Source organism: Polypterus senegalus, chromosome 2 (assembly GCF_016835505.1).
Source record: "Polypterus senegalus isolate Bchr_013 chromosome 2, ASM1683550v1, whole genome shotgun sequence".
Classification (NCBI taxonomy): Eukaryota; Metazoa; Chordata; class Cladistia; order Polypteriformes; family Polypteridae; genus Polypterus; species Polypterus senegalus.
The window spans coordinates 21,282,887-21,297,113 of NC_053155.1; the positions used below are offsets into that span (position 1 = coordinate 21,282,887).

Sequence of the window (14,227 nt, forward strand, 5' to 3'; positions counted from 1 at the left end):
TTTCTCAAAGGGTCCCACTCATGCTAATCCTAATAAAGTGCCGCTGTGAGTCACTTTGATCTGCTCAGTTATTAATTCTTTTCTATTTATTATTGTAATAAAGTCCAGAAAAATGAGCTGTCTCTTTAAAAGCAGGGTTTAAGGAGCAAAGTCTTGAAGAGATCAGGAGCTGCAAACCTTGCTAATCTTAGGGGTTGGGGGTTGGATTGGGGACTGTAGGCCAGCAAGCAAGCAGCGCAGCAGAAAGCCACAAGTAGGCACAGTGGTGAGGCGGCGCAGGTGGACCGGACAGTTGCAGCTGCTGAAATTTCTGGATCGCAGACGTACTTATGGCTGAGGATCACATGCAGCTGGCCAGCATTCCCAATGGAAGTCTGCTCTGCAACAGCAGCAGCATTGAAAAGAAAATCGGGATTCAGTCGGCAGGTGGGAATCTTGACAAAGAAGAAAATTGTGGAAAACCTCTCCTTCCAGGAACGACAGTAAGGGAGTGGGACAAGCAGGGCACAGCTGAAGACCTGAGCAATGAGTCAACCACATGTCTGGAAGAAGTGAGAGCTGGAAAAGCAAAAGAGATGTCTGGAGATCAAATGAGCATGGAGGAAGAGGGGATTGGAAAGCAAGAGAAGGAGGAGGAGGAGATCACTGGGAACGATGGTCAAGTGAGTAGATACGAGACAATGTCTGAAGAGGAGTATCGAAGTGAAGACCAGGAAGGTCAGAGAATGAGAAAATATGAGGAAGATGGCAGAAAAGAGTTAGTGGTGATTATAGAGGATGAGGGGAGACTGACTGGGAAAGAAGAAAAAGAGAGTGAGAACAGACAAATAGTGCAGAAGAAAATAAAACAAGATGAGGAGGGTGGAAATGTGATAACAACAGGCGAGGATTGTGGAGCTCCAACTGAGGAGGAAGAAGAGATCAAAATCCATAATAAAGAAAATAGTCTCAGACCAATTACTAACAAGGAGTCTAGAAGTGGAAATGAACAAGAGGATGAAGAGAAAGTCCCTGGGCAAAACCTGGGAACAAAAGAGGATGAAGATAGGATTAAAATCCTTAATGAGGAAAGAGGGATATGCCAACTCATTGACAAGGATTGCAGAAGTGATAACAAACAAGAGGATGAGGAGAAGGCAACTGGAAAAGGAGAAGAAGAGAGTGGAAGAATTGCAGGGAGGTGCACTGAGAGTACAAAGGGGCTTAAAAGAGCAACAATAATTAAAAGTGAGCCTACTACTGATGACAATAAACAAGAGGAGCAGCAGAAGGTCCTTGTCAATGATGATGATGAAGAAATTGGAAGAGTGGCAGAAGCGGTTGTGGATCAAAACAAGGGAGAAACAAAGCTTGAAAAGTGCAAGGAGCAAAGTGGAAAACAAACATTAACAAAAAAGGAGTCTGCCAAGGAGAATAAACAAGAGGAGGAGCAGAAGGTTCCTGTCAAAGATGATGAAGAAATTGAAAAAATGGCAGAAGAGGGCCTGGATCAAAACAAGAAAGAAACAAAGCTTGAAAAGTGTAATGAACAAAGTGGAAAGGAAGCATTTGTTAAAGATGAGCCTACTGAGGACAATAAACAAGAGGAGCATCAGAAGGTTCCTGTCACAGATGATGAAGAAATTGTAAAAGTTGTAGAAGAGGGCCTGGATCAAAATGAGGGAGAAACAAAGCTTGAAAAGTGTAATGAACAAAGTGGAAAGGTATTACTCGTTACAGACAGAAATAAGCAGGAGGATGGAGAGCAAGTCCAAGAAGATTATGAAGAAAGCAGTAAAGTTCATGAGCAGTGCCTCGATCAAAAGGAAATTCAGACTGATAATCAACAAAGTGAAAAGGGGTCCATAAATCCAGATGAGTATACTGAAGAAAACAAACAAGAGGATGAGAAGGTGGTCCATGGGAAAAGTGAAGGAGAAAGCAGAATCTTTACAGAGCAGGGGCTTGATCAAAATGAGGACAAAGGCAAGGTTAAAAACCTTAATGAAGAAAGTAAACAAGAAAGAGTAACTGAAGACAGAGGTACTGCCAAAAATAAAGAAGAGGATGAGCAGAAGGTCCCTGGGAAAACTGAAAACGTGAATGAAAAAATGACAAAGGTCTGCTTTGGAAAAAAGGAGGAATTAAAAAGCAGTAATAGAGAAAGTGGGGTGAAAATGCTGAAAGATGAGGACTGCAACAGTTGGAATGAAAAAGAGGATTTAGAGAAGGTTACTGGAAGTGGCGAAGAAGAAAGTGAGAGGATTACAGAGGAGTGCCAAGGTCAAAATGATAGCAAAGGGGAAGGAAAAACTCATTGGAAAGAAAGTGGGGCAGGAACACCAGGTAAAGAGGAGGACACTGATGAGGAGATAGTTCCTAGGAAAAAGGAAGAAGAGAGTGAAAAAACTGAAAATTGTGAAGGAGAAGATGTGGAAAAGCCAGAGATTAAACACAATCATGAAGAACTTGGAAGAGGAATGCAAACTAACGATGAGAAAACGTGTCAGAATGAACAAGAGGATACGGAGAAGAAACCTGAGAACGATGAAAAGGAAAGTGAAAACGTTAAAGAAGAGTGTCTGGATCAAAACAAGGGGAAACATGAGGTTAAAACCCCAAATGAAGAAAGTGGGCAAGGAGCAGCAACTAAAGACGAGCACACTGATGAGAATAAACTAGAGGATGAGCAGAAGGTCCCTGAGACAGATAAAGGGGAAAGGGGAAGAAATACTCACATGTGCCGGGATGAAACTAAAAAACACAAAGAAGTAATTGAAAGAGATGTTAAAGTGGTAAAGGAAGAACACGAGAATCAAAATCAGAAGGAGGAAGATATGGACATTGGGGACCCCGCCAAAGAGAGAAGAGAAATAACAGAGAAACATGAGGGACAAAATGAAGATGACCGTGCCACCAAAAAACAGGACAAAGAGAGCTGCCAAGAAGTGTTAACTGTAAATAAAAAAGACAACCAGAGTGGGAAAGAGCTTGAAATGTCAGAGGAGGAGTGTGCAGCTCAAAAGAAGGAAGAACAAGTGGCGGTGGAAGAGCGCGGGCTTAAGAATGAGGATGGGGAGACCACTGATGAATGTGATGAAGGGTGCAGAAAAGAGAAGAACTTGAGTGAAGTCGATGTCCACAAAGAGGAAAGTGACAGAGAAGGTCATCATGAGAGCACAAAGAAGGAGGACGGGAATGAGGTGAAACTTGAGGATCGAGGAGATACTGGTGAAGTGAAGTGGGAAGAAGAAAACAACATGGAGGAATTGAAGCTACGGGGAAGCAAATCTGAAGATGTGAGCCGTGAACCTGGGAAGGAGAATGGCAGGGAAAGCAAGGCAGTCCATCTGGAATATGAAAAAGGTGGAGAAGGTGGTCAAGGCCAGTTGGAGTGGCACACAGTGGCGTGCACAGCTTCCAGAGGTGAAGGACACGATCCCAAGAATAAGGGGGATGACAAGGAAAGAGAGGTGTGGAGCCGGTCAAAAGAGCAGAAGATGGGAGCAGAGCACAATGAAGGAGAGCCAAAGGCTGAACCTGACATTATAAAGAGTAAGAAATATAAAGCGGCAGAAGATGGTACATGGGTGGGATCAACTGATCCACAAGTTGTCATCACCAGTGAGCAGGTCAAGGGTCCAGCAGAAGAGATAAGCCCAGTTTCCACCAAAGATAGTGAAGGGCCACTGGCACTTTCCAAGACAGACCTGTCTGAGAATGGAGAAGATGACCAACGCCACCCAAGAGGTTCACCAGCAGAGGCCCTGGCAGTGGACAGCCTTGGAGACCCTCAAGAGTGGGACATCTCACTGTATGTCAAGGTATGGCTTCTTTTATTATTGTTGAAACCTCTTGCTTATGTTAGACTACTGGTATCGGTTCAGTCCAGTTTTGGTTTGAGGTGTGGTAGAGACTGGAATAGACTGTGGACTGTGTGACATGGACCTGTGGGTGGGGTGGTCAGTCCAACCAGGGCTCAGGTGAAGGTGTTGCAGTGAAGCCAATGCTACATGTGAATTCCTCAGAAAAAAGAAAAAAACTAGGTGTGATCTGGATGGTAAAGTGAAGGCCTGAGGCTATGGGCATTGAGGTGAAGCATAGCAGGCATCATCTTTAGGTGTCCAAACAGATGTACAGCTTAACATGATAGTGAAACCAGTCAGTGTGTGTGTGTTAGTGCTGGACCCCACCAGTAAACCAGTCACCTCTGTAGCTGTATGTTACTGAGCACCATAGAAGACGGAGTCTCTGAGCTTTCATGTCCGAGTCAGGAATTAGCATAACATACCAGACATAGCATTCTAAAACCCATCTAATCCAGTTTAAGGTCATGATTGGGGCAGAGCCCGTGCTGGTAACTATGGGCACAAGCCAGGAAGCAGCCCTGAAGGAGGCACCAGCTCCATGAAGGGTGAAATGATGTAACCTTCTCAGACCTGTTTAATACAATACAGTGTTGTGGAGGGGTGAGTTTGTCCTGGTAGCACCGGGTACAAACCAATAAGGATCACTAAACAGGGCACCGATGGGTTATAGCTTGAAATAACGTGACTAGACCTGCTTTATACAATTCAGGGTAGTGGAGCCTGCACCAATTGAGTAGCAGCCCCGGACAGCCACCAGTCCATTAGAAAGTGAAATGACTTAACATTCACAAAGCCTGCTGAGTCCAAATCAGAGTCATCTCAGCAGCATCGGGCACAAGGCAGGAACCAACCCTGAGTGGGCACTAGTCCATTAGATGGTAAAATAACACGGCATTCACACAACCTGCTGAATTTAAACCAGAGTCAGTAGGTGGCATAACATATCTTAGCAGCATTAGGCACAAGGCAGGAATCAACTCTTGATGGACGTCAGACCATTAGGTAGTAAAATAACATGGCATGGGTGGCATAATCTATCTTAGCAGCAGTGGGCACAAGGCAGGAGCCAGCTCTGGATGGGCTCTTGTCTATTAGATGGTAAAATGACATGGCATTCACAAACCTGCTGAGTCCAAATGATAGTCATCTCGGCAACATCGGGCACAAGGCAGAAACCAACCCCAAACTGAGGACCAGACCACTAGATGGTAAAATGAGATGGCATTCACAAACCTGTTGAATTCAAATCTGGTAGGAACTAATCCTGGGTAGCCAGTAGATAGTAAAATGGCATGACATTCGTAAATATGTTGCATCCAAATCAGAGTCATATGGTGGCACAGCCTATCTCAGTGGCACTGGGCACAAGGCAGGAACCAACTCTGGGCAGGCACCAGTTCATTAGATGGTGAAATGACCGAATATTTGCAAACCTGCTAAATCCAAATCAGAGTCACCTTGGCAGTGCCAGGCACAATGCAGGAACCAACTCAGGATGGTCACCAGTCCAATAGATGGTAAAAGTATATAAAATTCATAGACCTGAGAATCCAAACGAGAGCTGTCGGGTGGCATTGTCTATCCCAGTGTCATTTGTTCACAAGGTAGGAATCAGCCCTGGATGAGGCATTAGCATGGAGCACACAAACCTCAGCTCTGGACGAGGCATTATCATGGCATACACAAACCTGCTGCTGGGCAGCGGCATCAGGCACAAGGCAGGATCCAACCCAAAATGGGCACTGATCTATTAAGGGTTACATAGCATGACATTCTCAAACCTGCTAAATCCAGATTGTGAGGGTGGAGCCTACCCTGGCAGTATTTGCCTTAAGACAGGTGCCAACTGTGGACAGGGCAATGGTACATAACTTCTCCAACCCATTTAACTCAGCTCAGAACATTGGGGGAATCGAGTCTATTTTGGGAGCACCGGGTACAAAGACAAGAAAGAATGGGTGGAGTGGTTTGGGTCAACAGTTAATGAAATTCAGAGCCATGGCAGAAGATGCCCACCCCAGCAGCACTGCATCAATAAGCTAGAAAGAAATGGCCCTCTGAAAGGTGTTGAATATGGTTTAGGGTTGTGGGCAGGATGGAGCCCACCCTATTAACATTGGGGGGCAAGGCAAGACCAGTGGAGATCCTGTTAGATTCTATTAATATGTAGTTGTGCTGTCTGTTTAAACTAATCCGAGTCTTTATGTGTACCCATTGAGTAGTTGAAGGGGAATAAGCATGAAAATAAATAAATAAAATGCGTTCTTCTCCTCCTCTTCTTCTTCTTCACCTCTTCTTCTTCTTCCTCTTCTCTCCTTTTTCTTCCTCTTCTTCTTTCTCTTCTTCTTCATCTTCTTTTTCTCTTCTTCCTCCTCTTCTCTTCCTCTTCTTCTTATTATTATTAATTTGTAATTCACAGCGCTCTGAACCTGTGCACTCGATGAAGGGTGCTATATAGCAGGCTAAGCTGAACTGAATCGACTTTGTCCCCATGAAGGACATTTCAGCTCATGCACCGCCAACACTAAATTCTTCTCTGCCCCCCGGAGCGGCGCGGCTCTAATCTCCTGGCCGCTCCGCATTCCTCATCTGAACCTCTAATCTGCTTAAAGTCGGCGTCTCAGAGAAGGCGCAGGGGGCTCTGAGCTGAACTGCTAAGAGTACAGAGGGGGCTTTTAAAGGCTCTGGCATTCTGATTAGAATGTGTGAGCTGCTGTGTGTTTTATGGAAAATCTCATCTAGTGAACATTCAAAGGCTGTTTCCTAAGCAGCTTTAACAGAGACGTGCAGGGTACCACGACTGAGAATGGCGCCCTGGCACCAGGAGCCTTCACTTCATCTTTCTTATCTACACATCAGGTTGTTGTTTTCTTGTATTCTCCACTTTTTTCATAAACTTAACACAGTGTTATGTCTGATCAACGAGCACCTCACGGGTTCGAACCCCAGCCTGAGGCCCATCTGTGTGGAATGTGTGTGTTCTTGCCACGTCTGTGTAAGTCTCTGCTTGTCCATCTGATCCCAACGATGTGCCCATTTAGTTTATTTACCTTAGGCCCCATTCGTGATGGGTGTCCCACCTGACACCCAAATTCGCCAGCTCACCACCACCCTGAAATGACAAATGAAGTGTCCAGGATGAAGGACGCAGCAGAGAGAAACCAAAAGAGATCATAGGGACATGCGGCTGGCAGAAAGGTGGCACAGTAGGCCAAATCCACCCAGACTGTCTCTATGGAGGTCACCCCACAGCTTTATGAATGAATCACTGAGTGAAGTAGGCAGTGAATGACTGAACTGGTAAAATTGCAAATGAATGAATGAATGAACTGGTAATTAGTTAATACTGGAATGGACGGTGAATTATGGAATGAATGAATGAGAAACACATCAGTGAATGAAATGATTTGTGAAAAAAAACTGACTTGGTGAAACAGAGAGTGAATAAATGATGGATGGATGAATCAGTTATTAGTTATTGCAGGAATGGCCTGGTGAATTATCAAATGAATGAATATAATGAATAAATAAATGATATAGTGAGTTAGTGAATCAATGAATGAATTGGTGAGTGAGTTTATTAGTAAATAAAAGAATGAATGAATAAGCTGGTGAAATAGTGAATCAGTTATTTAATTAATTGATGGATTATTTGATTGATACATTATTGTTATTATTGTCAACTGTTTATTTAACAAAAGAAAGAAAGAAAAATAGTTTTGATAGGAATGAACATTGAGATGCCCACTTGTACCTGTACCTCTAAACATTAAAATACTCCCCCTAGTGGTCATTTGCTTCTCTTTTTCCTTCAGTTTTACTCTTAATACTCTTATTAAAGAGGCAGCCTGTTATCCTTCACAGCCTAACACACACACACACACACACACAGACACAGACATGGAGCTGACTCTGTGACTGAGCCTGACACCAACACGCCTGATTAGCAAAGACACCCGCTGACAATCTTCATCTCTGAAATGGACACTAAGAAGGCTGCCCAGACGCTCTGAGATCCCGCTGCCCAGACACTTTCCCATGAGCACTCAGTTCGAAGAGCTGTCCTTAAAGTAAAGAGCAGACCTTATTAAGCCACTCGTAATCTCAGAAGGGTCAAAACAGGGAGGTCAAATGAGAATCGACTCTGCCACACTTCTGCTCCACAGTTTGATCAGCCAGGCCCATTTCATCTGACTCACTTGATGGCTCTCGCTATCGTGTGTCTGAGAAGCAACATGAAGGGTTAGGATGTCATCGCTGCTGTCTGCTCAGGTCACTCACTTTGTGGCTCACCATCTGTGGCAACACAACATGGCACAATGCATGAAAAGACAGCAAACAGTTAGTCAAACTCAGGGTCATGGTGAGTGTCACCAGAGTCAACTCACAGATAGATAGATAGATAGATAGATAGATAGATAGATAGATAGATAGATAGATAGATAGATAGATAGATAGATAGATAGATAGATATGAAAGGCACTATACCGTGCATCCGGAAAGTATTCACAGCGCATCACTTTTTCCAAATTTTGTTATGTTACAGCCTTATTCCAAAATGGATTAAATTCATTTTTTTCCTCAGAATTCTACACACAACACCCCATAATGAGAACGTGAAAAAATTTTACTTGAGGTTTTTGCAAATTTATTAAAAATAAAAAAACTGAGAAAGCACATGTACATAAGTATTCACAGACTTTGCTCAATACTTTGTCGATGCACCTTTGGCAGCAGTTACAGCCTCAAGTCTTTTTGAATATGATGCCACAAGCTTGGCACACCTATCCTTGGCCAGTTTCGCCCATTCCTCTTTGCAGCACCTCTCAAGCTCCATCAGGTTGGATGGGATGTGTCAGTACACAGCCATTTTAAGATCTCCAGAGATGTTCAATTGGATTCAAGTCTGGGCTCTGGCTGGGCCACTCAAGGACATTCACAGAGTTGTCCTGAAGACACTCCTTTGATATCTTGGCTGTGTGCTTAGGGTCATTGTCCTGCTGAAAGATGAACTGTCGCCCCAGTCTGAGGTCAAGAGCGCTCTGGAGCAGGTTTTCATCCAGGATGTCTATGTACATTGCTGCAGTCATCTTTCCCTTTATCCTGACTAGTCTCCCAGTTCCTGCTGCTGAAAAACATCCCCACAGCATGATGCTGCCACCACCATGCTTCACTGTAGGAATGGTATTGGCCTGGTGATGAGGGGTGTCTGGTTTCCTCCAAATGTGATGCCTGGCATTAACACCAAAGAGTTCAATCTTTGTCTCATCAGACCAGAGAATTTTATTTCTCATGGTCTGAGAGTCCTTCAGGTGCCTTTTGGCAAACTCCAGGCGGGCTGCCATGTGCCTTTTACTAAGGAGTGGCTTCTGTCTGGCCACTCTACCATACAGGCCTAATGGGTGGATTGCTGCAGAGATGGTTGTCTTTCTGGAAGGTTCTCCTCTCTCCACAGAGGACCTCTGGAGCTCTGACAGAGTGACCATCGGGTTCTTGGTCACCTCCCAGACTAAGGCCCTTCTCGCTCAGTTTAGATGGCCGTCCAGCTCTAGGAAGAGTCCTGGTGGTTTCGAACTTCTTCCACTTGAGGATGATGGAGGCCACTGTGCTCATTGAGACCTTCAAAGCAGCAGAAATTTTTCTGTAACCTTCCCCAGATTTGTGCCTCGAGACAATCCTGTCTCGGAGGTCTTCAGACAATTCCTTTGACTTCATGCTTGGTTTGTGCTCTGACATGAACTGTCAACTGTGGGATGGACCTTATATAGACAGGTGTGTGCCTTTCCAAATCAGGTCCAATCAACTGAATTTACCACAGGTGGACTCCAAATAAGCTGCAGAAACATCGAGGATGATCAGGGGAAGCAGGATGCACCTGAGCTCAATTTGGAGCTTCATGGCAATGGCTATGAATACTTATGTACATGTGATTTCTCAATTTTTTTATTTTTAATAAATTTGCAAAAATCTCAAGTAAACTTTTTTCACGTTGTCATTATGGGGTGTTGTGTGTAGAGGAAAAAACTAAATTTAATCCATTTTGGAATAAGGCTGTAACATAACAAAATGTGGAAGAAGTGATGCGCTGTGAATACTTTCTGGATGCACTATATAATATAATTTCCCCTTCACAAGTCTCCAACGGTGTCCCCGTATTCTTGATGATCTCACAGTCTGGGCCCACTGCACTAATTCCCTTCATCATTTTAAACACTTCAGTCCTATCTCCTCTTGCTCTCCTTTTGCTTACTCTAAAACAGAAGCACACAGCAGCACAGTGAATTTTGACTCATAAGAGGACCCACGTCAAGTGACTGTGCCCATCAGCCTCCCTCACCCGCTGGCCTGATACTCAGTAGCACTGGTCAGATCAATCCAACATTAGGTGACTTTGAGTGGTTCCAAACTTTTGATGCACCTCCTTCCCCAATTTTAGGGGGCATTTCGTATCCCAGTCTGTCGCAGGTCATGGTGACTCTCACACCTATACTCAGTCATACTGGGTCAGTTTTAGAGGAGTGTGCCAGTCTAGAGAGCAGGTTCTTGAAATGGAGGACTTACTTCAAATGAAAATAGGGACTTTGTCCTGGCTCAGCCACCTGTGCTTTTAAGCCTTCATTTTACAGTAAAACATCCCTTAAAAAGTGTTGACCCTGAAAAGCATTTCAAAGAGTTGTCTACTTTTGAGAATTACTCTCGTTGAAAATAACAATCGCCCCAAAGTCCGCCCACCCAGCGGGATCCTAAAGGCTCTTTGTCCTGTGACAAAATGGAGTAGGAAGCCGTGACCTTAAACTCCAAGGATAAAAGCTGAATTACCAGCCAATTGTATGACATTCACAGAAGCTGTATGAAAATCCTAAGAAGTCCTCCTTGTGTGTGTGTGTGTGTGTGTGTATGGGTGAGCAGCACTCCAGCTGACCTGGGATCAAATCTTAGTGTGGAGTCTACAAGTCCCCTCCGCATTGGCGTAGGTTTTCCCAGCTTTCTCCAGTACTCACTTACAGTGCATGTAAACTGAATCGTCAGCACTAAATGGGGCAAAAATACCTCCAAGTTAAATAATCTTGCCTCCTAAAATGCAAGGATTGGGCAAAAAAAATGCCTCTGATTACACATTATTTTACCATTCATTTAATAGGCATGATGATCAAAGTGAAGCATATCATGTTATTTATCTGGACTTTGAGAGAGCATTTGATAAGGTGCCACATGAGAGGGTGGGCATCAAACTATAAGAAGTAGGAGTTCAGGGTGTGGTGTGCAGATGGGTACAGAATTGGCTCAGACACAGCAGATGGTGATGGTGCGAGGAACCTTATCAGAATCAAGTGATGTTAAGAGTGGTGCCCAGCAGGGGTCAGTGCTATTTTTAACATATAGAAATGATTTGGATAGGAATCTAAAGAACTAACTGCGCTTCTTGTCTAAGAAATCTAAGTAATTAACTTATTAATTAATGTTTGCAGTGTGCCATGCAATTCATATGTCTCTGTTATATGTGCATATATATATATATACATTTATATGTGTTATATATACATTTGTGATGCGCTATCTGTTGGAATGATAGAAACATTGCAACCAGATGGACACACAGACATACACAGAGACACTTATTTGTTTATTAAAGTGGTTAAGGTAAGCTAAGCTAAGTTAAGGTAAGGTAAATTAAGCTAAATTATATTAAGGTAAGCTAAGCTAAAATAAGGTAAGGTAAGCTAAGTTAAACTAAGTTATATTAAGGTAAGCTAAGTTAAGTTAAGGTAAGCTAAGCTAAGTTAAGGTAAGGTATATTAAGGTAAACTAAGCTAAGGTAAATTAAGCTAAGTTAATTTTAAGGTAAGCTAAGCTAAGTTAAGGTAAGGTAAGCTAAGTTAAACTAAGTTATATTAAGGTAAGATAAATTAAATTAAGCTAAGCTAAGCTAAGTTAAGGTAAGGTAGGTTAAGCTAAGTTATATTAAGGTAAGCTAAGCTAAGATAAGGTAAGGTAAGTTAAACTAAGTTATATTAAGGTAAGATAAATTAAGTTAAGCTAAGCTAAGCTAAGTTAAGGTAAGGTAGGTTAAGCTAAGTTATATTAAAATAAACTAAGCTAAATTATGTTAAGCTAAGCTAAGCTAAGTTAAGGTAAGGTAAGCTAAGCTAAGTTGAGCATTACAACACTAAAGGAATGTCTGCTGAAAATGGGGAGTTGCAGCCATAGATGAATAAGAAATTAATAATCAGTCATTTCAAGCAGTAATAGCCATTAGCAACTCATTAGTAATCAATAAGACAGCCACTCTGGGATGGCAAATTAATGCAGATAATGAGGTGTAGGATCTTCTCTGTTTCACGTTCCAGCCAGAGACCCGTATAATTTACTGTATGAACATCCATCCATCCATTTTCTAACCCGCTGAATCCGAAGACAGGGTCACGGGGGTCTGCTGGAGCCAATCCCAGCCAACACAGGGCACAAGGCAGGAAACAATCCTGGGCAGGGTGCCAACCCACTGCAGGACACACACAAACACACCCACACACCAAGCACACACTAGGGCCAATTTAGAATCACCAATCCACCTAACACGCATGTCTTTGGATTGCGGGAGGAAACCGGAGTGCCCGGAGGAAACCCACGCAGACACGGGGAGAACATGCAAACTGTGCCGCCCTTACGGTATGAACAAGGTTCAGAAATCGTCAAAAGTGTACCTTAACACTATCACAAATTCGAAATGTGGCCGAAGACTTGCTTTCACACATAAAAAAGGCCCACTTGTTGAAATTGGTGAAATAACACAATTTATTTATAACACAAGGATAACAGAAGATTGATATATTTAAATATATAGGTATATATAGACAAACAATACAAAATATAAAATAACTAAAGCTTAGTTTAACATATTCTCTCCTTTAGAAAATGGCACATAGCTTATCAGTTCTATCTCTTGGCTTAGATAGAAACTCACCTCTCTTATAGAGAAAGGCACACAACTTATGAATCCTGATCTTTCAACTGATGAGGTTAAGATGGCTACGGTCTCTGGTTGTTTTTGAAGTTTCTATGGCCGGCAAGTGCCATTCATTTGCTCACAGTGGCTTAGCGTTTGCTCAGGCTTAGGGACCAACGCCCACCACACAGTTCTGTATCTCAGCACGGGTGTGTGTGTGTATGTGTGTGTGTGAAATGTTACTCTGCCCTTTCCTTTTGGAAACTTTTAATAGCCAGAGCTTATCCTTCACGAGGTTATTATCCTTAGTTACTGTTACACCAATACCACAGAACATTAGCTGACTTTGTCTTATCAATTAAATTACAGATTTCAGACTCAAAGTTTACTTATGGCGATGCTGTGCTCCTTTCCTGGTCAGCTTTCTCCAAACATGTGCAATGATTTATCAGCACACTTTCTTTTCTTTGTTCAGAAGGCCTCCATCTTCGCCTTTGGTTGCATCTCCTGGTTATGTGCAGTACTGAAGTCTTCTGTTAAAGGGTTGTACTGGAAGAGCCCTCAGATTGTAGTAATATTATGCCTGCTAAGTAAACAGGTGCTCAGTCAGTGACCTCAGTTAGCACAGCCTCCTCGCTGTCCCTCAACATGGCTGGACTAATGGTGACCTCATCCAAACTCCAACACAGATGAGTATTCCACCTTTTCTGTCTAGCACGGTTGCCCTCTGGAGTGAAGGGATTGCTTCGACTCCTGTTGAGGCAACACCCTATCAGCATTGGGTTCTGGCTATAGGCAGCCAAATTATGGCCGGGTCAAGCTGTAGTGCAGTGAGACAAGAGCAATGTCAGCTGAAACAGCTCGGGAACCTGATTGGAAACCTCTCAGGCAGACACGCGGCCCAGTCCCACCCTCTAGAAATGACCATCTATCTGCTACAGCCAGGTGTGACGGGTCCCCTTGGCCTGATCCCACCACTCAGGTCCGCAACACTGATATGGATCACCCTCTGGGAATCACGCCACATGGCCGTAGTGCCATAACTGACTCTCCCTCACAATGCTGGTCGTGTACCTCATTAGGGACTCCATGAGCAACACAAAGTCAAACCAACGGTACCCAAGGATTCTCCAAAGAGAAGGAGCCCAGTCTTCATCTCAGGTCACTGAATAGTGTCCATGTCTCACAGCCATATAGCAAGACAGGGAGCACCAGGACTCTAAAGACTTGGACCTTCGTTCTTTTGCAGAGATATCGGGAGCGCCACACACCCCTTTCCAGTGACCTTATGACCCCCCCATGCTCTCCCAATCCATCTACTGACTTCATAGGAGGAGTCACCAGACACATGAATGTCACTGCCAAGGTAAGTAAACATTGAAGGAAGCAGGTGAAAATAGAAATGTCTCATGGGCAGTGGGCAGACTGGCATTTG

At 43.5% G+C, this 14,227-nt stretch overlaps 1 protein-coding gene across 2 annotated transcripts in view; it reads left to right on the forward strand.

The window, feature by feature from the left end:
• Positions 1–277: 277 nt before the first annotated feature.
• Positions 278–14,227, forward strand: part of LOC120522827 (chloride intracellular channel protein 4) — a 77,394-nt gene continuing 63,444 nt past the window's right edge. For both annotated transcript variants that reach the window (XM_039743509.1, XM_039743510.1), the window contains exon 1: positions 278–3,803. In XM_039743509.1, coding sequence (XP_039599443.1) covers positions 330–3,803 — 3,474 coding nt within the window. In that variant the 5' untranslated portion in view covers positions 278–329. The remainder of the gene's footprint in view (positions 3,804–14,227) is intronic.